General features: G+C 40.0%; 1 protein-coding gene across 9 annotated transcripts in view; it reads left to right on the forward strand.

Moving 5' to 3' along the window:
• Positions 1–26,960, forward strand: part of CACNA1G (calcium voltage-gated channel subunit alpha1 G) — an 807,943-nt gene that overhangs the window by 584,256 nt on the left and 196,727 nt on the right. For 3 of the 9 annotated variants that reach the window (XM_085617141.1, XM_085617144.1, XM_085617147.1), the window contains one exon: positions 9,340–9,532. In XM_085617141.1, coding sequence (XP_085473267.1) covers positions 9,340–9,532 — 193 coding nt within the window. Of the gene's footprint in view, positions 1–9,339; positions 9,554–11,245; positions 11,297–26,960 lie in introns of all 9 variants that reach the window. The other 6 variants (XM_085617142.1, XM_085617143.1, XM_085617139.1 and 3 more) reach the window with 3 other exon arrangements.

The following is a 26,960-nucleotide window of genomic DNA, read 5'->3' on the forward strand; positions in this document are numbered from 1 at the left end:
AAAACCATAGGTTTCACACACGTTATAGTTAGGAATTAGCATTTAAAAAACCTTGCAAATTCCCTTAAAAAACCATAGGTTTCATACGTTATAGTTAGGTGGATATTTCACTCGTAAAAAACCAATGAAATTCCCCCGTTATAGTTAGTTCAGATAACTATAACTCGCGCGACCGCAATGCACAATGTGTCATTTCAGATGTCATCATTGATGTCATGAGTGATGTCACTGACCATGTCATAAGTGATGTAATATGTGACGTCATCAGCAGTGCATTGCGGTCGCGCAAGTTATAGTTACCTGATCTAACTATAACGTGGAATTTCATTGTTTTTTTTACGAGTGAAATGTACAGCTAACTATAACTTGTGTGAAACCTATGGTTTTTTAAGTGAATATATATATATAAATATGGAGCTGGGATCAGTCCGTTTAAACCTAAGAGCACCTTTATTCCTATGATGCCCAAAGATTCAGTGGATGTATTCCATGACCGGGTGACAGATGATATTAAAAAATTGTATATCCAAACCAGAAAGAAACCAAAAAATTCATCTTATATGAACAACCAATATGATCGTCTGATGACTAAACTGGGGAAGAACAATGAAATTATTATTATGGCATCTGACAAAGGGGGTAACATCGTACTCTGGCCAAAAAAGGAGTATATTATTGAAGCAAAAAGACAATTAAACAATCAAGAATGCTATGGTAAATCAAATCTTAAAGAGTATAACCTTGCCAAAGAATCATTAAGGAAGCAATTATTAAAATACAAAAGGGAGGGTCTTATTTCTTCATCGGAATACAAATTTTTAGACATGGACTTCCCTGTGTTACCCACACTTTACTTGATCCCAAAGGTGCACAAACTAACTCAACCAGTACCAGGAAGACCGATTATTTCCGCCATCAACAGTGTGAGTGAACACGTCTCCCAGTATATTGACTTTTTTCTACAGAACTTTGTAAAAAAACTCCCCAGCTACATCAAAGACACTGGTGATTTCTTAAACAAGATCAATGACATCACATGGGAGACAAACTTTTTATTGATTGCTTTAGACATTGAATCGCTATATACTAGCATCAATCACACGGATGGGCTGAATGCTGTTAAGTATTTCCTTGACTCAAGGGGGAGTGAATTGTTTCTTCATAACAGAATGTTAATCAATTTGATAAATTGGTGTCTGAATAATAACTTCTTTTTATTTGGGAATGACATTTTTAAACAGCAAAGAGGCGTGGCTATGGGATCCTGTTTCTCCCCCAGCTATGCCTGTGTACATGTTGGCTGGTGGGAGGAACAGGTCCTTAAAAAACAACATGGGGAAATTTTTAATCGGCATGTGGTGCATTGGCTACGCTTTATAGATGATGTCTTTGTGATTTGGAGGGGAAATGAGGAAAGTGCAATCAGTTTTATTTCTACCATCAACCAGAATCATATGAATTTGCACTTCACATCACAAATCAGCACAACCACGGTCGAATTTTTAGATGTTAGAGTGCTGATTGAAGATAACATACTTGAAACAACCTTATTTAGGAAGCCCACAGCTGGCAACAGCACTCTACATGCTAATAGTAGCCATCCTAAACATCTAATAGAGAGCATTCCATTTGAGTGAACTACTGCGGATCAAACGTATCTGCAGTACAACGGAACAACTTGACAAATGCACCAAGGATGTGTTACACAGATTAAAACAAAGAGGATACAGTGACCAAATTTTGACCCGTGCGGTGTTGAAAACACGAGACAGACCTAGAGATACCCTTCTACATGGGAAAGCCAAAGTAACTGATGTAGCTGAAGCTGACTCATGTCCAAGGTTAATCACTACATACAGTAGACAAGAGAGAAAGATAAAAAACATTATCAAAAAAAATTGGCCCATAGTCCTTACAGATGGGGTTTTGGGTCCTCGTCTACCTGATATTCCTACTATCACTTTTAGAAGAGCAAAGTCTATGAGGAGCCAGTTAGTTAAAAGCTGCCCAGAAACAGGAACTTCAGGCACGTGGCTGAAACCAAGAAAGGGTTTTTTTAAATGCTCCACGTGTCGTGCGTGCAAGTTTGGTGTCAATACTACACATTACACCACCCCATTTTCGGAAGAAAAATGTGTTATCCATGGGAGTTACAACTGCCGCACTGAGTTTGCGGTGTATGTTTTGGCGTGTACCTGTGGCTTGCGTTACGTCGGTAGCACCAAGCTACAGGTGCACGTCAGAATTCTTCAACATATTCGGGCTATAGTTAATAATGACTCTTCCTATCCTGTAGCCAGACACTTCAAACGAGAACACAACAATGATCTCAGCTGCCTCTCGTACTTTGTTATCAATGCGATTCCCCCCTTAAGAAGGGGTGGAAACAAAGAAAAGAAATTAAGGCAATTAGAATCTCGCATTATTCTAGAACTGGATAGTAAAACACCACATGGGTTAAATACAACTGAAGATCTGCACAACTTCCTTTAGTATTATTGGCTGCTCCCTCTTTTACACTGTGTTGACTTCTCCTTGGACCCACTATTTTGTAGATTGATTATGAGCTTTTATAAATAGTTTTATAAGCTTTTATGAATTTTCATGGATTTTTTTACGGGTTTTGGTAGATTTTTATAGGTATTTTAGTTACACCTCTGCTTTTCCAGCCCTCACTCCTCCATAATATCTTGAAGGGTTTTTTAACGGGCTCTATTTTGTCTTTTTTATCAGCACTATTACAGAACTCCAGCTGCTTTTGCACGTTTTGCACATTTGTGTTTTTTTTAGATTTTTTAGATTCTTTCAGGATCTTTTAGGGAATTTTCAAGGGTTGTACTTATTGTAGATTTTCCTTTTTTCAATAGAGATGAAAATAAACTTTCTGAAGGAAAAATCAGATCATGCTTTTGCACATAATTGTGGCACTTTATATTTATTTCTACCTCAGACTATGCATTAAGACATGTGACAACCACACTCAAGCCATATTCATATCATTTATTAGCATTCAGGCTGTTATGTATCACCTTCGCTGGGTCATTACTGGATTATGTGGCACTATTTTTTCTGTTTTATTAGTGATATTTTATCCTATTTATTAACAGTTTTTATATCGTGTTACATTCTTTTATCCATTACCAGTGTTGTTGTAAATATATTTATATATGTATTTACATTATTTTTTTCACTTTGAATTGCACGAAGTGAACCAAGTGATATATATTTTACGATGATGCTGTTTTAATTTTATTTGTATTTATACAGATATATTGCATACATCATCTAGTAATTGTGTGATGCATTTAGGCAATTTATGGCGAGTGTATATTGAAATGTACCGAATCTGTCTTTCTTTGCAAGTCTTTTTCCTGTGTCTATGATCACCTGACACAGGAAGTGAATTCACCCTGCATGTTTAAATGGCTTTGGCAAACTGTTACCTGTGTGTGATCAAGGGCACGGCTGTGCTCGAAACGCGTCACTTAGCAGAGGAGCAGAAATAAAATCTTCCTGCCAGCAATTGGGGTCCGTTTACTCTGTTCGCCGCTGCTGCTGCGTGTTTGTAGCGGAGGTTCGAGGAGTTCAAGGAGTTGCATATATATATATATATATATATATATCCAAAAGTATCCGCAAATAAGCAACGCACTCTACTGTTACGCGTTTCGGGAGTCTCGCTCCCTTGGTCACACAGTGAAGCACCATGACACAAACCTCCATAAGTACGTAGGCATAGTAAACATAACCAAAGGACTGCCGGTCTCAGTCACATACAGAAAATTGACTTTGGCGGCCATCTTGTAGTGCACGTAATATATACACATGTATTTAGTAAACCTATGTAATGAAACCAAGTGGTAAAATAAATGGAAATCATAGCATATGCCGCTTACTAGCTTACTGTTTGCTGTATGACTAAAACATCATATCATCGAGACCTGCATATAAAACTCGTCATAGTGACTCATTGACAGAGAAAGGGCAACTACTAAGCCACAGGTAAACCGGCTTAGGTGGCCACCTCTCGGCAGTTTTCGAGTAAGAATGTTATCACAAGTGCTGGCACAATGAGAAAGAATACTTGTCGTAATGACAGTAAGTTAGCATATACAACATAGATATTTACAACCTATATGCGTCATAGTGACTCATTTTCAGAGAAGGCCAACCATAAGTCACTGGGGAAACGGCTTAGGTGACCGTCTCACAGCAGTTAGGATGTTGGATATAATCACAAATACATAGAGACTAGACAGATTCATATACCGCGTCATAGTGACATACAGTCAAATTGATATCCAGACATCCTAAAAACATATGTGCATGTGCAATTAAATACAATACTATAAACCCAATACACGCACCAAAGTGGTGGTACCATGTAGAAAGAAAGCCTATTGCCTCTGTTTATATGTTCTGGCTGCAAACCGGCATATACATCCATCTACACTCATACACGTACTCAAGAACAGATATACTAAATTTGATATTATTTAAGAAAATCGTGAAAATAAAATAAATAAATGTGAAGAAAATGTGAAAAAAGAGGGTGATTCCTTATCTACTCATCTTCGGATTTCATATCAGTGGTTACGAAGAAAAGGGTAGGAGCCCGTGAAGTGCTCGTGGAGATACAAAGGGCCCCTTCCTTTCCTCCTGTAAAGATAAAGAACAAGAAAAGAGTGATTAAAAATATTACCTGTACAATATTTCCAATAAACACCTAAACAGGCTATACTTAGTTACACATATACAAATGGATGAAAACAACAAGACAGGCTAGTCTTCAATGAGATGTGTTGCCAGCTCCTCGTCTTGGTTATGGCCTTTCGGGAACTTAGTTTCAAGGTCCATAATCCACTTTGATTCTCGTTTTCTCAGAGTCAGTTCTCTATTACCTCCTCTACGCCCTACTTTAACTTGTTCCACTACAAAATAGCGAAGTAGGTTGCTGTTAGATAGATGGAATTCTGCAAAGTGTCGTGCAATGGGATAATGTGGGTCTTTGTTGTTCACTGCTCTCAAATGCTCAAGGACTCTCTTTTTAGCCATGTGAGTGGTGCTCCCTACATACCTCTTTGCACACGGACATTCCAAAACATACACAACAAATGTCGTGCTACATGTAAGGAACTGTGTTATAGTTTTCATGCCATCATTCCCTGGTAAATCAAATTCCTTAACCAGTTTGCTATTCCTGCAAGCCTTGCAATGGCCACAAGGGTAAAAACCCCTCAAGTTGTGTTGTTTGGGGTCTCTATTGACAGTGACATCCCCACATACTAGTATATCCCTCAGGCTTTTGCTTTTCGATATGTTATTTTTGGTCTAGTGCTGATTGTGGGACCTATGATGGGATCATTTTGTAGAATATTCCAATTATCAGTAAGGATTTTTTGAATCTTATGTGATTCTTTGTTGTAAGTAAGAATCACTCTTGTCTCTTTATTCTCCATCATGTTCTCTTTTGTCTTAACTTCTAATGTTTCTTCTCTTGTTATGTTCCTGACTTTGGATACCGCCCTGTTCAACACCCAATCTGGGTAACCGCGTTCTCTAAATCTGCATAGCATTGTCTTTTCCTCTTCTAGATATCCCTCTGTGTCACTACAGTTACGTCTTGCCCTCAGCAGCTCACCATATGGTATACTCCATTTGAGTGTGTCAGGGTGGCTGCTGAGGGCATGAAGGAGACTGCCGCCTTCTGTTTCTTTATGGTATAGTCTCGTTTCCAAGATATTCCCACTAGCCGTAATCTTGATATCAAGGAATTCTATTTCCTCTTTTTGCAAATTGTGGGTTAAACGAATGTTATAGGGGTTGTCATTGAGCAGATTCACAAACTCTGTGGCCTCCTGTTCACTACCTGTCCAAATAAGAAACAAGTCATCTATGTATCTTACCATGTATCCACTTTGTCAAGGTAAGTAGCATACTTCACATCTTTACGTACTTCTTCCTCCCACATACCTAGAAACAAATTTGCGAAACTAGTCGCGAAACATGTCCCCATTGATGTACCTGTTATTTGTTTATAAAGGTCTCCATTAAACAGAAATATATTGTTACTAAGACAAATGTCCATCATTTCTATCAGCATCTTAGTGTGGTCTAGATACATGATGTCTCTGTCATTTAAGTAATGTGTACATGCTCTGATTCCCTGGTTATGTTCAATGATAGTATACAAAGAGCATACGTCTAATGTTAGAAACATGTCCCCTTCTTTCCATACAATACTATCAACTTTCCGCAAGAAATCCTTTGTGTCTTTGACATGAGTAGGCAATTTGAACACATAGTCCTGTAAAAAATGATCAACATATTTAAAGATGTTCTCAAATACACTTCCTATGGATGAAACAATAGGTCTCCCAGGGGGTACAAGTGGATTTTTGTGGATCTTGGGAAGAAAGTATATTATGGGAAGTTTAGGGTAGTCTCTTTTGAGAAATAGATATTCCTCCCATGAGATTAAACCTTGATGTTGCCAAATTGACAATTTTTCCCAAGTTGTAGTAATACTTTCATTATAGTCTCTTGTGCTGCTTTTGGAATAGAATTTATCTTTTTCCAATTGTCTATATGCTTCTCTGAGGTACATTTCTTTGTCTTGTAAGACCACATTGCCCCCTTTATCAGCAGGACGGATAATAAGGTTTTGGTCATTCCCCAAGGCAGTAATGATGTATTTTTGTTTCATGGTAAGATTGAAAGATTTGTCCTTACCTCTGCTTCGCCCATGTTTACAATCAAGCAGTGATTTTGTGACAACATCATGAAACGTATCTATGTTGTCATGTGGAAGAACTGGATAGAATATAGATTTTGGCTTGAAGCCAGTCTTTGCTGCTTTATCTGTAACGATATTGCTAATCCCAGCAAAAGTATCTTCACTAACATCCTCAATAGCCATATTAAAAGCTAAATCTTGCATAGTTCTTACAATATTAGCATCCCCTACTGTAAGACTGGGTTGGTCATCTGTATCAAACAGTACGTTATTGTATTCCATCGTGCCACTCTTTAAAGTGTGCCACTTTGAAAGTTTCAACTTCCTAATAAATTTGAACATGTCTATTCTAGTGTCAGAATAATTGAATACTTCCGTAGGACAGAAAGATAGGCCAAGACACAGAGTATATATATATATATATATACACACACACACATATCTACACATATTTACTACAGAGTGATAGCAACGGTGTAGTTATGGTTAGGTCAGACTTTCCAATGAAAAGCTGGTTTGGGTTTCCTAATAAGTTTGACACACTTTCTGCAGGAAAATTTCCAAAACAATCGTGTGGATTAGGTCATGTATGGCAAGGGTCGAGCAGCTGTATCCAAGGAAAGAAAATAAAGAGTGAGTCAAAAAAGCAGTATGAAACTTCCACAGGAATCTTTGCTCTCCCGTGAAGAAAACATGCTGAGCAGAAGTACCCCAATCTTTGTTTGATAGTACAACTTTACTCGGGGGAGTGCCTTTCCATGGAGGGCTGTAAATCATTTCAGCAGTTTTCGAGAAACTAGTTTTACAAAAATATGTCAAGTGGGCTTTAAAGGGTTAAACGCTATAGATATCCACACCATTAATTTAGTAACTGTTCTCAAACCCACATTTAAGGGCAGATTGCGGATCCAACTGTAAAAAATAAAAATAAATACATTTCATTGGATGAGGACGTTTTTTCTCTGGTTGTCCATTTTGAGTTTGTGGACACAGTTAGAGCCGCAAACCCTTAGGCTCTCATTGTTAATCAACAGAAATTTCTGTTACAGTTGCCATTACAGGATGTGGGTCTCTGTCCTTGTGTCCTGATTTTTTTATCCATGTTGAATATGTTGATTGAGAGTGATCTGCACTAAGATAGGTTACTCCAGTAACACTCCCAATATTTAAATATGGGTGGTGTGGCAAGTAACTGTATTGCTGTGGTTGTTCATTTTATTTCTGTCTTGCTTGAGGTCTTATTTTATTACAGTTTAAATAGGGCAGGACCCAGTACAGTTATCTTAATGCTGTGTGTATATAGTTTATATAGCTGCAATCGAGTTTGTGAGAAAACAAGGGCACTGAGGGACCATTTAGCTGGCAGATGCTTTGCAAGACCTACAACAGGAGCATCATGGAAATGCCCTTGCGTTTGAAGCATGCACTGCAATTTTTTAATAATAAACACCCACATCTATAAACAGTTCATTGACTAGGGCCTATACACAACTTTTTGAACTTGCACCCTGAGACAGTGACAGGCATGGTCTCATCAATACTAATCCATTACACTAAACCTACCTACAAAGAGTTACCTGTCACCTCTACGGTGCACCACAAGGCTGTGAATAACAGAACTACGTTGTTCACTGCCAGCTCAGTAACACAGTGACCTTCTGGAGTAGTACTCGTGACTAGGTGTTTCCTCAGAGCAGTCAACAGGTTTTGATTTTATTAGGATTAAGGTTATTGTTTCATTTAGTTGATGACCCATCTACTGCCATGGGACATTAGACAGTCTGTCTGACCAAGCCTCTTAGATTACATTGTCATCATGTTGTTACTGACACCCAAATGAATATAACAAGATCTGTGAAATAGCATAATGACCTTGAGATCAAAACATTCCAGCTAAGCCTAGGCGTGGCCTGCTCAACTAAGTTTATGTATTCATTTACTTTAATATCAATGCTAATTAGAACAGGATTAGGCTTTCACGGCCACTAGCCGAAGATTATTGAGAAGCGGCCAGAACCTGCATGCCCTTTAAAGAGACCCAGCCCTCTTTTTATATTTAATGAAACATTTCACTCCACTCTATGTGACAGTCTTCAAGAACACTAAAATGCAATGATGCAGGGACTCATAAAACAACACGTAGCAGGACATATATAATAACTGATGACGTATATTAGGATAACGTAAAACATAATATTTAATGACAGCACATATAGCATATATCCAAACAAATATTCAAGTTTAACAAGTTAAAATGAAATAGCATATTCCATCTAAAATACAACAAATTCAGAGCATGCCGGGGGTGAGGGCTCAATGGTATATTATTAAGCAGATATTAATTTTCCTAATTATGTTCCAGCTGTCCTAGTCAGAACCCTACAAATAGCTTGCATGTATAATAGTTATGAGGTCTGGAAGAGAAATGTCCAGAGCCACCAGTATCCAAACCTGGCTTTATGAGACATGGAGTGGTCAGGGTGCATTCTTATAGTGGTGTGCTGCTTATATGAGAAGTCAGAAGATTTGTGGTCTGAGTAAGCAGTGATTTTCCAATAGTAATGTGCATTGATCATGGACTCCCCCTTTCTTTGTCGTTTTAGCCTATCATGAACTACAACCCTTGGATGCTTCTGTACTTCATCTCATTCCTCCTCATTGTGGCCTTCTTTGTCCTCAACATGTTTGTGGGGGTAGTGGTCGAAAACTTCCATAAATGCCGACAACATCAAGAGGAGGAAGAGGCAAAGAGACGGGAAGAGAAGAGGCTTCGTCGGATGGAGAAAAAGAGAAGGAGTAAGGAGAAAGAGCGGGCTGGTCGGTAGTCTTTCCACATCTTTCTGAGTCCTGCTTGACCTATGACACAAGCCCATGCCTTGAGCCTGGGGAAGCTTCTCTTCCCAAGCATGACAAATCAGGAACCTGCATGAGCAAAATTTAGCATTGTAGATTGAGCAATGAGCCACAGAATTTTCTTTGTGGCAGCATGATTCCAATAGTCAATTTATGTTGCCTTAGTGAAAAGTAGTGCTCCATGTAGCATTTACATAGACCGTAGATTTGGACAAATAGCGACAATGGCTCAGATCAGCAGGGCCAGGCCTTGCAACCATTAATGGTGTGAAGCTACAGCTGCTGTTGCTGAGTGTATTCTCTATTTGGTTTATTACACTCCTTGTTAATTTAAAAACGAATACATCTAAGCTATTTATTAAATAATTAGCCTAACTTAATTTATAGTTTGACTCATTAGTATCAAGGATGTAATAAAAGCATAGCACCCTTTCCTGATACAGTTATACATGTGTCAATGCTCCTACTTGAGAAATACAGATAAATGGTGAAAACATACCTTGAAAATGTCTGAAATCTAATTATTTTTGTAGAATTATGGCGGAGTTCAATGTAAATGATATAAACATTAGTAAATATTCTAGACTCAAAAATACGAGAATTGGTTCCCTTGAAAAAGGACCAGTCTTTTCATGTTAGATTTAGTTGTACAAAAGCAGGACCGTTTATTCGGGTCAGGGGTCAGAGGTCAGAGGTACTCTTCATCTCTCATGCTTTCTCTTCTTGCTAACATCTGCTGTTCCTCATTTATTTCATAAATTCGTCTTTCCACGCCTCATGCTTCTGCCTTTTTCTGATTCCATAATCCATTCTCTCTTCCTAATATCTCCATTGATTGCAGCGTTTGCGCTAATTAAATCTAATACACCAAATAATGTAATAAAGTGGCAGTGAGCCTTGAATTATGTATAAGTCCACAAGTTGGTTCTCAGAAATGAAATTGTTGTAACCTGGGAAACAAATACAGACGCATTTCTGTCGGATGGAATTGAAAAGATATAACATCGATGGCAAACTAATCAATTACTAAGACTAAATTCTGTCAAGTATATTTAAAATGTTCAAAACAATAGGATGAATTCTCAATTTAAAACATAATTTATGCAGCCTAATTGATTATGATGTATACCATTGATACCAATATTGTGTGACGTGTCCCATTACTCGAAGTAGGCTTTGAATTATCCCATCTGAGTTGGGGAACTTAAATCAGGACTCCTCCTCCATGTTACTTAATAAACATAAAACCCATGATATATCTTGGTCAGAAATGGTAACAAATCATATGGCACTGGATAGTGATCATAGGAAGAAAGTGTATGCACTCAAATACAATTAGTTAATGCTGCGTCTAAACTCCTCATTCACCATATAATGGCTTTAGGTCTGTCTCCAGGCATGCCCCAATTACATTTTGGGGTACTAGGATGATTTAAGTACTATGACGAGCCCTTGAGCAATCCTGATCATCTGCACAGGTTAAATGGTTGTCTTTAGGCATTCTAGCAAAGTGAAATCCTAACATTTACTGGCAAAAACAGAATTGAAGAATGCCTCATCGTTGCTCGGCTTGTACACTCTAGAGTAGCAGGCCAACAGAGATTGTGCTGGTGATGTTCATACTGCTTGATGAATAATATCATTTCATTCCTTTAGATCTAATGCTGGATGATGTAATGCTGGACAGCTCAGCCAGTGCAGTAGAAGGTACTGGGAAGTCTTACGTCTCGTCTGAGTTCAGTGGCAGTGTTGTGTAACTAACTGCTGTCCGATGTTGATGTGAGGCGTCCCACTAAACTGTGTGTGAAGTCTTGTTTGTTTACTTCATTGCACACGTATTCCATTTTTGGCTGCCGTGAAGCAGATTTTTTCCATAGTATAAATATCTGTGATATCTTAATTTTTTGGCATGCCATTTGTCTCTATTTTGTATTTGTATTGATTATTAATTTGATCATCAAATCACAGTTTGACGGCTGTTTATCTGAGTTAAAAAAAACTGAAATTCTGCTCTATTGATAAGTCAGGAAATGAACAATTTACTGCACTAGGGATTAAAGTGTAGAAATTGATGTGGATCTAGTGATGCTGTGCTCATGGCATTTATTGTTATATCTTGGGATTAGGTTAGTTCAAGATCTCCTTAGAAGAAGGCACAATTGTAGACCAAGCTAATGCCAGCAGCGGTATAGCAGACTGGTAAGCAACCTGGATAGCTTGTCTTAGGAGGCTTAGCTGTAATAAATTGATAATGTAGACTGAGCATTCAGCTCTCTCATGTTCAACCCTGCCGTTAGTTTTCTGTTTATTGAGTGCAAACTTACTCTTCATTTTTGCAGCCTGTAATTGTAGGTTTTTGCTCTGTTTCATCATTATCTGTAAATATTAACAGGTGCTCCCCATTGTCTTAGTGGACAGTTGCAACTCTCGGCAAATAATATCTTTATCTGCATTTAAAAAGAGGAGCATATGTGCTGTAGCAGAGATTTACATCAACAGTTACTTACAGAAAATACATTATTCTTTAGGCAAGGGTGGTGCTTTGTCATGGAAAGGCATTATAAATAGTCTTCATATTCCACTTTCCTATTGAAAGGCAATCAGAATTGTGATAAAGTTTTTTTTTTAACGGTAACTCAGTGAGATGCTGATTTTTCATTTGATGTAAGCCCCACCTTAATTTTTTTTGCATCTCTAAGTATAAATTGTTTCAGCAACCAAGAGATGAATCACACTTGCACGGCTTGTTGTTGAAGAAAAACGCATGGGAAAATGTAATGAGCACTTATAGGTAGTATCAGTCTATCAGTCAAACTTTATTGATTTACCCCCCTTTTTGAGACAACAATATACAATAGAAACGTACATCAAATAGAAGAGACAGGTTATTGAGCAAGTAAAATAAAGTGCAACTGTGTAGTGAAACAGTGGCCTTAAATATCTTCAAAAACATTTTAAAAATGTGATTATACTGTAACATCGTTTTTCAGTAGTGGGAGATAATAAGGGTAAAATGTCACATTTGTTAGACACATTGAAATGCAGGAGGCCGGGAACTAAAAATGCATGTGATAATGCTGAAAATGTGTACATGTAAAGACAATGTGATTCAGACCCTGTATTCGATTGCTAAAAAAGAGGACATACATGTTGTTCATTGGTAATACCGCTTCAAGCCCCTACTAGTAATAAGAGACAGTCTGTAAGCTCTCAATAAATGCATAGTTCTTCGCATACAGTGCTGAGAGGCCATCATTAAATATGGCTGCATCTTTCCCAGTAATGCTGTGTTTCAAATAATTTGACAACTTTTCAATGTTGTGCAGTGCAATTTATCCAATTTAAAATGATTGGTGAGAATTGTGGCCTGATTTAGATCTTGGTGGGCGGGTTACTCCATCACAACGGTGAAGGATATCCCTTTTGCCGAAATATAAATCCCTTTATATCCTATAGGATTTCTATTTCTGCGCACAGGATATCCATCACTATTGTGATGGAGTAACCCGTACGCCAAGATCTAAATCAGGCCCTTTTCCTTTTTAGCATAAGCTTCAAGTGTCTATATTCCAAGTATTTAAGTATTCAAAGGGAATTTCAAATTTAGCTAATGCTTCTATGAAGTTATCTTTAAAAATATATTTCTTTACTCCAAAATCAATTCATCCTTTAAAAACCACCCAGGGAGCCCGTTCTAGTGTGCAGATGATTAAACGGCCACCACTCTACAGCAGCAAAAAACAAAATATAGGTACTCTGGATCCCAAACTCTAGCCACAGAACATGAAATGGTGTGGTAGGTGCAACATTAAGAAGAGAGCAAAATATTTCCCCTATTTTTCTTTGTATTACTGACCAATACTTAAAAGGGATGTATTCAATCCCATAGGACAGATTTTGGGGAATTTTGTACATAAAAATCTTTATCAAACGTTTAAAAAGCCTTTTTGCAACAGATTTATAAAATGTGTTAATTGCTTCACTATGGATTAGGTCTTTGAAGCCATAATGTGCAATACATAAATTTGTATCTAACTCTGCAAATCAAACAGTTTTTCCCTAATTTCCAATAAACAATTGATGCTTTCTTTCTTTCAGAGAAAACAAGAATTTAGCTTTTTTAAACATTGTAACAAAATGTTTCTCAGTATATTTATACAGTGCATTTACATTTCTTTGTAGGTCAATGGGAGTCATATCTAATAAAACTAAATATTTGTTAAAAAGTACGTGGCATGTAAAACTTCCCAACCTAGGTGGAAAGTTGTTGATGGAACAATAATAATTTAGTTAAATACTTAAATACAACTCTTAGGTAGTAGAAACAGGTTCTTACCACCACCCTGAAGATGGAAACCAATAAGGTGGGTCAATGAGAAACCCAAGTTTTAAATTTTGAGACCAGAGGAAGGACATTCACCCATTAATAGTGAGGAAAGAACATTTAAACAGAGCTGCTGTCCGTCACTATACGTGACCTGCATTTTGCCAGCATTAAAATTAAGCCTGGGGGAATTTTTTTTAAGTCATTTTTATTCATCATTCACCTGCAATGAAGCAAAACAATACTTTTCTTTTCAGCTTTTGTTGGTCAAACTTCAACTTTCTCCAACTAGGTCCTATACCTAGTAAACAATGTAGATACCTCCAAAAAGTACTACATCCATATAAGCTGATTCTTTTTGAAGCCCTGTCCATGCCCATGGCCAAAGGAGGAAAAACAATTATGCCTGGATTATTGAGGCAATCCCTTCATGATTAATCTATGTGAGAGTCTGGAGGGCTTTCAGTTCACTCAGATGAGAATGAACATGTCTTGGACTGGCTCTTGACTTACAAACTTACTATAGGCAATGTGCTGCTACAAGCAATTGCGTTTTGTTTCCTCAGGATTGTGAGAGAACATTGTAGAAGCTTTCAGATAACAAGTATATACTGTTGAGAAAGGAATCTCCCATGCTGTAATCTCCAGATTGTTTTGTTACATTGTCCCACTGATATTCCTAAACTCCATAAGGTAATCTAGATGACATTGACCCAGTTAAGGTATACAAAACTGAGGGACATATTTACAAGTCCCTATTGCCACAGGAACGTAACTTTTAACTAAATTCCTGTGGCGATAGGGGCTTTGTTTTATTTACAATGGTGTTAACCCCTTCGGTGCCCGCCCCTTTCCCCGCCCTGTGCCGGCCGTTACATTAGCGGGCGGGGTTTGTGACGAGCTGGACTCGTCATGGGCACAGCGCCACCGCGGCCCATGACGAGTCCAGCTCGTCACGGGCACCGAAGAGGTTAAGCCACTTAACATGGCTTCATGCCGCCTTGTAAATAAGGCACCTTTTCACGCTATACTTAGTGTAAAAGGGATAGGCAATGGGTGTTTCTTAGGCGTTCCACCACAACCCCAAAATGATTTTGACGCTGCCCCCTATTTACAAGGGTGTCAAAATAGATGGCAGTGCCAAAATTAAGACCTGGGAAAACGGGGTCTTAACATTGGAAAACGAGGAGAAATGCTTCATCTTTCCTTGTTTTTGCTGTTTCTGTGTGTTGCCCTGTGCAGCCCACATGGAAACAGCAAAATACCATGAATGATTGTTTATGTGCAGGAAGGTGTCCCTTTCTGCACATAAACAATCATTACAAAAATAACGATTCGTAACTTCTATATGTGCTGCACAGTGCAGAGAACAAATCACAGTGTGGCCCCTCCTGATTCTGTTTGGAATGAACGTTCAACCTGATTTGCGCATATTTCACAGACAGAAATGCCTGCTTTTCTATCTGATTTTGTTGGCAGCGAGGCAGATCTGTATAAACTGACTGAAGCCCACCCCTCCTGCTATTAGAAGTTGGGTGATTGTGGTGGGTAGAGTTTGTAAATTGGATTTGGACTGTAAGAGTAGCTGGAAGATGGAAGACATTTGGGGCCTCATGTAGGTGGCATACACTTTACCGATTCTAAAATACCGAATCATACCGATTCGGTATTTAAGAATCGGTAAAGTGTATGTAGGTAAAAATTCGGTAAATGTTACCGAATCGGAGTGAGTCGGTAATTACCGAATCGGTATTTACCGATTCGGTAATGAGGCATACCTTCCCATTGATGGGAAGGTATGCCTCATTACCGAATCGGTAAATACCGATTCGGTAATGGGGGAGCACATGCAAGGGTGGCAGGGTGTCACATTGACACCCTGTTGCACCCCTGATTCGGCCATGTGTGCACATGTGGCACACATACATGCCCTAAGGGCATGTATGTCTGCCACATTGCACACTTCTAAGCGCTATTAAATGCGTTTACACATCCATACTTTATTTACCACCAACTATTAGTTGGTGGTAAATACCGACTCCAAACAACACACACACACTCCCCCTACATCTCATTTCTGTATTCGGAATTTACCGAATCGGTAAAATTACCGATTCGGTAATTTTACCGATTCGGTAAATTACCGAATACAGAAATGGGCCCCCTACATGTCACAAGCCTAAATACCGGTCGGTAACGGTATAATTACCGAAAATTGGCCGTTACCGACCGGTATTCGGCTACGTACATGAGGCCCTTGGACAGCGTACATTCTATGGAGAGAGAACAACCCTGACCTCTTCTGGTCCTATGATTCAGCCTAACTTGCTGATGTGAGGTGGTGTACGAGGGCTCCCCCATCCTTTATTTCTCGCACACCTCTGAGTTCACCAGTGATATTGGCAGATGGTCAATGGACACCTTTTGGTGTGGCGCATTGTGTCTGTTGACATATGAGGAAAAAGAAAACTGCATTTATGTAGTATCCTACACTTTTGTAGTAAGTCCAGCGCAACACACGGCCACCCACTGGTACTGAAACACCCTCCCAGAGAAAATAATGGAGGGTTATTTCCTTCTGGGTTTTATTATAAGTCCCTTCTTGCATTATTTTCTGTGGGGGGGTGTTGCACGACCACTGGTTGGCGTAATGTGTAGTGCTGGATTTACTACAAAAGTGTAAATTACTACAAAATTGTAAATGACTATAAAAGTGCAGTTTGTGAAAACCAATAAGTAGGAAACTTACTTAAAAGTGTATACTTACTCAAAAGTGCAGGCTATGAATATGGCCCAGAATTTCTCAGCATGTTTGCACACATTCTGAACTACAACGTTTTTGAAAAATCTGACTTGTGATAAACTGATTGTAATATAATTTTGCAAAACACATCGTAGTGCTTTTTGATGTGTTTGATTTTACATTAGTATTCTAATTATATTCTTAATGTTTTCAAACATTCTATCTCTTTCACATGAAAGAGCAACACAACAAGGATTTAAGCTTTCTGTGGGAAGAGTGATAGTGTGGCTATGTATTATAAGGAATAAAGTAACCACGCCATACATCATAAGGATATCGCAAGTCACCACGGAGTTCCATGATCTTATCAAGGAACTCAGCCTTCTGACTTGTTCTACTTTATAGTCACAGAACTCCTCTGTGATTTGCAATATCCATGTAAGGGGGTACTTTATTCCATATATAACTAGGCAGAAGAATATAAATGTACGATTTATAGATATTTTGCACTTTGGCCTTCATATCCTCTCTCAAAATTCAATTGTGTACTGGGAGTACAATCCTATCATTTGCCAGATGTCATAATCTTTTCTTTCCACCTCTTACACATTCAGTTGTTTGAGGAGCGTACCAAATCGGTGGACTTCTCTGCTTTTAGCAGTGGGAATTGAAATTTCCTGGAGGTTTTATTTGTAAGCAGATTGTCTGTATTTCCCAAGAATTCGCCATATTTTGTTTCATGTAAGAGAAAACAGTGATTTAGCGTGAAAACCGGCATGGACTTTCCTTCGCGATAATTGCAAGATATTAGAACTGCATATGTTAAGTATGGTTAGTAAATTAGCCACCCTCTCTGGCTTGGGGCAGAGAATCTTTCTTAATATGTTTTTAATTCCAAATGCTTTTGAGAATTCTGCTTTTGCAGCCCTAAAGCAATGTAAAGTCCATGTGAAGATTAGGCAGTGGTTGCTTTAGCATGCATGAATGGCATGGTGAGAATGATACAATGCCATGTATAATGGAGGCTGAAGCGATATATAAATTAGACTGCCAGTCCCCATACAACAATGAGAGGTCAAGCCCTTACCAGGGCACTCTAAGAAGTTTAAGAGTCTCAATGCAATGCAAAACATTCTTGCTTCTTGCGTACACGCTCCCTCTCACGCTATATATATATATATATATATATATATATATATATATATATATATATATATATGTGTGTATATATGTATATATATATTTTATATATATATATACATATATATATATATATACACATGCGGGCTGGCATTCATGCTTATTTTGTGTGTTTGTATTATTGCAAAAACATTGTACTGAAATGCTGTCTAATCTCTTTTACTCGCTTACAGGAAATGTAACAATTGCAGTTTGGTTCTAGCAGATTTTTAATTTCTATTATTGACTAAAATATAATTTCTATGCGGATAATACAGGGCTTTGAATAGTACCATTACATTTCTTTAAAAAAACAAACACAAACAGCATCATATATGCATTTCCTGTCACGTCCCAGTTTAATGATTCATTATTTGTACTGATCACTTTATTTACGGCATCACTTGTACTGCTTCACCGTGATAAATCAATCCCTGCTTTATTTTTATGTACAATCTAAAAGAGAGAAAGCTAGCTAGACAACCTGGAGCTGATAATAGAATGGTCATCAAACATAGTCAAGCCAAAAAAACTACATTTGAAAAGAAGTCTTTCAAAAAGGATTGCACCCTATAAATGCTGTAAATACCCATCACCTTCTTGAAAGGACAGAAGTAAATACGCCAGTAGGAGTGTGAGCTAGTGTGTTTTTAGGGAAGAGGAAGCAATAATGAAAATTTGCAGCCACAGGGTTTGTATACCTTTCAGCTAAATTCAACTTACAGGGCTGCCAGATGGTTAAGGCTCTGAACAATATCAAATAATGTTTGTGTAAATTGAATTAATTGAGAGAAAAGTCATGGGAACTAAGCCTGGGTAAAATCTTTATCAAGTAAGTGTAATCTTACCTTGACCCTAATTAATTAGTTCTGCGTAATTTTTGTTTTCTCCCCTTTTTGCTTTTTTATATACTTTTTGAACAAGGGAAACTGGAATGTGCAGAATATGCCTTGTGGCAATCTTAAAACTGGAAATGTGCAGTTGCAGCATGAGTTGGGAACGTTTCCCACTTTATACTATTAGAAGCTGTAAGGAAAATACGTGGAGCACGTTTATATTTTGATTTTTATATACGAGGATATACTTCACGTACAGTTTTCATGCGGATGAGAGTCCAAGCATATTTCATGCCAATGCTTGAAATCAAATGTATGCATATTTCACATCAATCAAAATAAGAAAAACCGTCCTGGGATTAGTCTAGTAATGGTACAAACAATAGTGCAGGGGTCAACGTGTCTCTTCATGGTACAACTCACTTATTTTGATGGGTGGCTTGTACTCGTAGCAGAGTGGCACACCATACAAAAAACAAAATGGTAGTCGCTGATTCAAATAAATGATAGTATGTTTTACTACATTCTAAGACTAGAAATGCCATCTCATTGAAAAGTAGTGCAGGTATTAACAACAAATTGTGCATGGGAAAATTGTGTGTACTATAAATTTAATAAGAGATTATTTGCACATGTTCTGATCGACAAGTTCACCCTTACTAAATTCACACCAAATCTGGGTTGTAGAATAGTATCAAACCAAAATTCTTATTACAATAAAATGCAGTATTATGTAACACACTGGAAATTGCATAGCAAGTAACTTTAGGTCCAATCCCTACTTGCCAACTGACCCGCTTCTGGCCGGAAAATACTGTTTTTTAAATATAATAATGGCTTTATTTTAGATGTCTCACCCCTAAAATAGACGCCGGTGGCCATGCAAATAGCAAGGAAACCTCACTAGGTACTCGGCTGCTGGCTAAATAGAAGAAATGATGTACTGTTTTGCCGTCAGACAAGCAAATATCAAAGAACCTTGCTATTTACCTGGCCTGTGGCTAAATAGCACACATTATGCACTATTACCCAGCAGCTGATCATATAGCAAATAAACTTCACTATTTAACCAGTCAATGGCTAAATAGTAAATGTTATGCACTATTTGTCCAGCAGCTGTTCAGATAGCAAAGAAGCTTCATTATTTGACTGGTGGCTGGCTGGCTAATTAGCAGTTAGTATGCACAATTTGGCCAGTGTTCATACAAATAGAACTTCACTATTTACCCAACTACTATCTAAACAGCTGAAATGATGCATTATTGTGCTTAATGCAAATTTCAACAGGCACATTCCTCCAAGTAGAACTGCCACCATGGAGTGAACACAAAATATACCCATCTCTTTATGCAATTTAGTACTAAAACTGGCTTAAATGCAATTTGCACCGAAACAGAACTAACCAATAGGTCTAAAGAACTAAATAGCCATCAAAGAGAATATTTCAATGTCCCAAGTTAATTAGGAAGACATGGCACAGAATGGAACTCAATTGTACTAAGAGTCCTGACACAGGACATAGGAGTTACTGACAAGGGTAAACCCAAATAATGTCACTGGGACCTGGGTATCAAGCAGTACATTAGAACAATGGTCCCAGTATACGAATGTATAAAAGAACCACAAAGTTACCGTAAGTTTAAACAAAAATTAAACAAGACATATTGTTCTTGATGTACAGCGTTATTTAATCACACTGAACAACGTGTAGTTCATTGCATATATTGACACATAAAAAGCAGTGCCCCAGGAATGAAGGGTGAGGGTATGGTGAATGATGTGAGGATAAGGAAGTGAGTGAAACAATGTACAATTCAAATAATCAATAATTTTACAAAAAAGGGGGCTCACATAAGAGCCAAGGTATTCACATTAGGTACAAATGTTAAATAGCCATGATTTAGAACACAGTCACAGTGATGAATCGCTGTTGATTGAACTGACTGTGGTGGTAGATGTCGACGTTTCGACCCCTGGTAGTGGTAGGTAAGCGTGTCCCTTACGTCGGGGTCTTCATCAGGACAGAAGTGTGAGGGGGAAGGTGGGGGCAGGTTACCTGGAGATGGAATGCAGAAAATTAAAAACTGGGAGTTCCCATGTGGGAAGTGAAAATAAAACTACAGGCGAGAGCCTGGGTGAAATGGTTTACCATCAGTGGCCCAATCGTTGGGCTTGAGGGACAGAAGGGTGCGTAGGCTCCAAACTGTGGTTAAAGAGAGCAATCAGCTGCAAAAATAATGCGCAGGTTAGGAATTTACAAAGGTGGTCCACCTATTGCAGGAAAAAGTTGGGCCTCTCTCATGTACTTACTCGGAAAGGTATTCGTCAATGTATGAATCAGTGAAGGGCCAAACAGGATTAATCAGTAGGGCCTGGATCGATTATAATGACGCAATCATTGAATCGGGCAGGATTGTTCAGTGTCCATTCCTGACTGAGAAGAGAGATAGGTCGACAGTCAGTAGATTGCACCAACTCCAAATAGAGACAAAGCATCTTGTTGCTACTTCATTAAAAGACATGGAATATAACCGTAGCAGGTTCAGTCGGGATGGATTTTTTTTTTTTTTTTTTATAAAGGCCAGAGACCAGCCATGAGGGATCTAGATAACTGAACGCGGAACACCTAGTTGATGTTGATGAACAAAGTCATGCTCATTAAACGGGCACCGCAGTCTGTCTAAATAATGTCACATTCAGTGAGAGGGCCAACGAGCCCGAATAGAGTGTTATCAAAATGTTATACGTGTCTAGACCGAGGCTGAGAGGTCAAAGCAAATCATGGGGTGCAGGGATGTTAAATAAATGTCTGAAGTCATCATTAAAGATAATGCAATAACCACAAGTTTGTATTTTCGGAAGGATAAGTGTAGGCAGAGCCGTCACATTAGAATTCTAAAGGCAAAGAACAATCAGTTGCAGTGAAAATGCTAAAATATACACACGTCTGTGATGCTAGTCTATCCGTGTAGAAAAATGATTAGCTAAACGCGCAGGGAGCAGCGATGGAGCCTTCATGTCAGAGGCTTACCGTAAATCCAGGAAACGTCTCCGTCCATGAAGCGGAGACCGAGAAAGAAACCTGCCAGTTAAATGGGCGAGTGAACGCCGGTCAATTAACAGGGCGTACGTGCCAAGTTGCAGATACTATATACTCGTGTTGATTAGAAGGGAAGACAGACTGAAAAAGGAAAGCGCCTCGTGTGTGACTGTAAGATGCCTTGTAAAAACAGTGATAGTATTGGTGAGTATTATATAATGAAATAAAGAAGCGTGTAGCAGATATGGTTGGTATTTAGGCAACGTTGTGCGTAAAAGTTCATTTTACCAACATGGAGAGACAAAAATATATATTCTCAAACAAAACATGAATCATTATACATCGTACGGGTTAATAGTCCAAACATTGCTTAATATGCATCGTAGAAGTTATTCAACATGGGGAGACAAAATGACAAGTTTATCAGACAAAACATTGCTTATTGAACAACAAAGGTCACCAATATATTATAGATGTATGACTTCATGGGGTTCAGTGACTAGGTAGAATAGAAGGTAGTTTTAGTCATATGGTGTCAGTACTAATACATCGTTATATTCCTCTGCCAAGCACCCATTGGATTTATATATAATATATAATCTGAGCATATTTACATATTGAAAAACAACCATAAAGCATTTATCAAGGCATCATAGGCACATTATTGGGGTTACACCTATAAAGTCGTTGGATTGATTGGGTTATCGACTAGTGGGAGAATGGGAATTATAAAGAAAGCCATAAGTGACTGCACATATCAATTATGTGTGTTCTGGGTAGTGAAAAGGATAATGTGTTGATGTGGTTACTACATGGGCGATGTTCTCATATGATTTGCTTTGGTAAACTGTGGAGACAGTTTAACGTCGACAAATGCTCCTTGATTGTGGATCTGAATGGAAGGGGTCACCCCATGCGAGACATGCTAGTTGTGCGTGGCTGACCTCTGATTCGCTCAAGCTGTTCTGTATGGAGTCCAGGAGGGACATCCATTTGCATTCCCTCACATCCAAGATTGTCCCAATGTTACCTCCCCTGGGACCAAGAGAGGCCTTCTCAAGAACCAGCCAATGGAGCTCATCTGGACTGTGATCGGCAGTTCTGAAATGTTCAACCAAGGGTGCCCCTTGGACCCCACACCTAATGCGGCTGCAATGTTGCAAGATCCTGGACTTGACTTTCTGCTGCGTTTGGCCAACGTATATCAGGTTGCATGGACATATGATGCCATAGATCACGTTAGTCAAGCTGCAATTTGTAAATGGCCTTAGAGTGATCACATGTTGTTCATATGTGAATTCCTTTGTTTGAATTGTAGTTAGTCACGCCTTGCATTGTCCACACTTGTAATGTCCGAGTGTCGGTGGTAAATTCCACATTAATTGAACCGATGGTGGTTCGGGAGTTTCTAGGAACGAGCGTACTATGTGATCTTTGACACTTTTGGCTTTCTTATATGAATGCATCGGGGGATTGGTTTGTTCTATGTCCTCTGATATAAGACCCCAGTATCCGTTGATCACATTTTTGATGGCATGGCTTTGAGTTGAAAATGTGGTGACACATATCATCCTTTGTAGGGTCTCCTCTGCCCGATCCTGAGGTGTAAGTAAGCTCTCACGTGGGCTATACCAAGCCCTTTTGCGTGCTCTACTTATGAGTTTTCTCGGATAGCCTTTTTCCATCAGTCGTTGGCTCAGATCGTCAGATTGTTCAAAGTAATCAGTTTTCTTTGAACAGTTCCTGCGGATCCGCAGGAACTGTCCGAACGGTAGATTATCTCTGAGTCCTCTAGGATGGTAGCTGTTATATCTTAGAAGGGAGTTCCTCTCAGTCGGCTTCCAGTATAGAGTTGTATATAGGTGATCATTCTCACACTTGATAGTGATGTCCAAGACGTCGATTGCATTGGTACTAGAGTCCATGGTGAATTGAATGTCTTCACTTCTTTCATTGAGCCAGGAATGGAAGTTACTCAGTTCCATAGAGTCGCCGGTCCAGACCATCAATATATCATCTATATAGCGTCTCCAGAGGGCTACCTGCGTGGTGTAGGGGTTTGTTTCATTAAAAACAAAAGATCTTTCGAAATGGTCCATGTATATTATTGCCAAATCTAGAGTGAATGCTGCCCCCATTGCTACTCCTTTCGTTTGCAAATAGAAATGTCCATCGAAAAAGAAAATGTTCTGCATCATCGCTAGACGATGGCTTCCCAAGCTAGCGGAAGCCATCCCTCACCATGTGCACAGGGCAATCCCTAGGCAGAGCAGGAGAGTCGCCTCCTAGGATATACATGAGAGACTTGCTCCAACTGATCGAGTAGCCAGAGTATTTACCAAAGGTTTTGAAAATGTCTAATACACATCTCAGTGACATTTTGGGGGAGGCTAGGTAGAGGAGTATATCATCTGCATAGAGCGAGATGCGATCTTCCCACTCTGCCGACCACCGTAGCCCTCAATTCACTGAATCCCTACAGATCCAGGCCACCAGTGGCTCCAGGGAGAGGGCAAAGAGCAGGGGTGACAGCGGACACCCTTGATGGGTACCACGGCTCAGTTCGAATGAGTCAGATCATTTATTATTGACCACCACTTGTGCCAATGGCTTTGAGTAGAGGAGTCTAACCCATGCTGTGAAAACGGGCCCAAACCCCATCTTGGTGAGCACAGCGAGAAGGTATGGCCATTCGATGGTGTCAAACGCCAACAAGACATCTAAAGACACAATCACTGCCGCCTCTTGGATGGTGTCTATCCTCCCCAATACTCCATGCACCTTTCACAGATTAAGGGCTGTATTTCGGTGGGGCATAAAGCCCGATTAATCCGGGTGCACCAGATCACTTATCACCCGAGTCAGATGAGTAGCCAAAAGTTTGGCCAGAATTTTAGGTTCTGCATTAAGAAGGGAGATGGGTCTGTAGGAGGCACATTTATCTCTAGGTTTGCTCTCTTTATGTATCACAACCAATGATGCGAGACGCTGGTCTGGCGGGAGTGACCCCACCCTCCTGCCCTCTTTAAACATGGCTTGTAAATGCGGGGCTATTTTATCTGGACGTAGTTTATAAAGCTCAATCGGCAGTCCATTAGGGCCCAGCGCCTTTCCTGACCGGAGGCTCCTGATTGCCTGAGCTATTTTATCATTGGTGATGTTGCTTTCTAGGAAACTCTTATCCTCTTCAGAGAGGGCAGGAATACGGATATCTCGAAGGAGATCCATGGAGTCCTCCTCGAGGAAGGTTGTGCGTGACTGATATACCGCGCGATAGTGCGCGGCGAACTCGCTAGCAATGGCTAGGGAATCTGTGATTGTTCCACCTGCATCATCTGTCAGCTCTGGGACAAGTCTATTGGCCCTTTCTTTTCTGTCTAGCCAGGCTAGCAGCTTCCCGGCTTTGTCTCCCCATTAATATACCCTTCCATCTCTCTCCCGCCCCCATGTTCTGGCCCGGTCAGAGGCAATACCTTTATATTCGGTCCTCCACGGTTTCATGATCTTTTTGTTTTTCTTTCTTGACTCCAGCAATAAGGGAGATAGCCTGCCCCCTGATTACCGATTTGAACCCTTCCCACAATATTGGGGGGATTCAACAGAACCCTGATTTTCTTGAAAGTAGTGGTCCATGGCTAGCGATAGCTCTTTGTGAACCATGGGGTTGCCCACAGCAGGGCACACGCACTCGTGCCACCTCTATTTTTCACCTGAAGGAGGGCGTCCAGCTCAGGCGTCCTGGGGAGGGCCCCCCACTCCACCCCTGGAGTACACGTTTTGTGAGGCCTCACACCTGCACTTCAGTCGATAGGATGCACCTTTATCACCAGTGCCCTCCGATCGCTGGGTCCCACCCCTCAAAATGCAGGCTGCACAGGTCTCAGGCTGTGTTGGGAAATCGTGCCGCTCTGGGTGGTCAAGAGCACCGTTGAATCGGAATTCACACCCTTGGAGACACTTGGAAACCTCAGGCATCCACCCGCCACTACTCAGCAATCTCTACCCGCCGAGAACACAGGCCACACTGCTGCAGGGAGGCGCGAACCGTCTCCAGCACTTTCTGCCTGGGCTGGCTGACTCACTGCAAAGCGGGCTCCAGGGGCCTCACCACACTGCTGCAAATTTCAAGGCGGGGGGTTCCCGCCCCGCTCCGACTTCTCCCTCTCCTCTCAGGATTCAGCCTCAGGCCATGATGTGTCGAGGCACGCCCTCCGCACATCCACGTAGCTTCCTCAGATCTGGCTAGCATGGCAGGTCCCGGCTTTCTGCTCCGAGAAGGCCGCAAATCACGAAGCTCACCACTCTCCCCACATTGGCTTGGCAGGCTCGATTTCAGGCTCGGTCGAGTCCAGAACACTCCTGGCAGCTGTACCCCTGCTCGGGGTGCTGATTAAATGAACAGACCGGTGGTTTTAGGGCAAGGGACCTGGAGCTACTCTATTTCATGGCCACAATGCTTCAGCGTGTAGCCACGCCCTACCACTGATCATTGCTTAAAAACATGAAAATAAGTAGAGAAAAGAATACCTTGTAGGCACGTTTACCCATTGATACGTTAATTACCCAAGCCTCCAAAGGTCTATTGGGTTTCCCACTTTTCCCTTTACTTGAATTCAGCAAAGGCCCTTCCATATGAAACCCAAAATGAGTCAATCCTTAAAAAAATTATCAAAAGGAGGATCATGGACATTAAACAGCAATGTAGAGTCACAAGTGTATGTAATGTAATGTGAGGTGGATTTGTAAAGCTTTGCTTGTCACACGTGAGAGTATTCAGGCACTGAGTAGGTGAGAGGAAGCGTATGGTGAGGCTGGGCCTGAGTACAGGCAGCAACGATGGTCACACAAGAAAACTAATTGACAAGTCAGGTCTTCAGCTTCTTGTAGAATTCAAGAAGTAAGGAGGAGGCCCTGATGTGTTTGGGGAGGTCATTCCTGGATCGGGTGGCTTGGTAGGAGAATGATTGACCTCCCGTTCTGCTTCTGAGGATGCGGGGTGTATGTGCAAGTGAGAGTGATTCTGAGCAAGGATGTCTGGTGGGTTGGTGAAAGTGAAGCCCTTGATTGAGTTATATGGGTCCCATGTTGTGTGGTGACTTGAATGCGTATGTGAGAAGTTTGAACTGGCAGCACTTCTTTATGGGGAGTTAGTGGAGCTCTCTGAGGAGTGGTGTGGTGTGGTGAGGGTTCAGCGTGGGAGGTCGAGGATGTTTCTGGTGGTGGTCTTTCTGGATGGTTTGAAGTCTGTG

Source organism: Triturus cristatus, chromosome 7 (genome assembly GCF_964204655.1).
Source record: "Triturus cristatus chromosome 7, aTriCri1.1, whole genome shotgun sequence".
Taxonomy (NCBI): domain Eukaryota; kingdom Metazoa; phylum Chordata; class Amphibia; order Caudata; family Salamandridae; genus Triturus; species Triturus cristatus.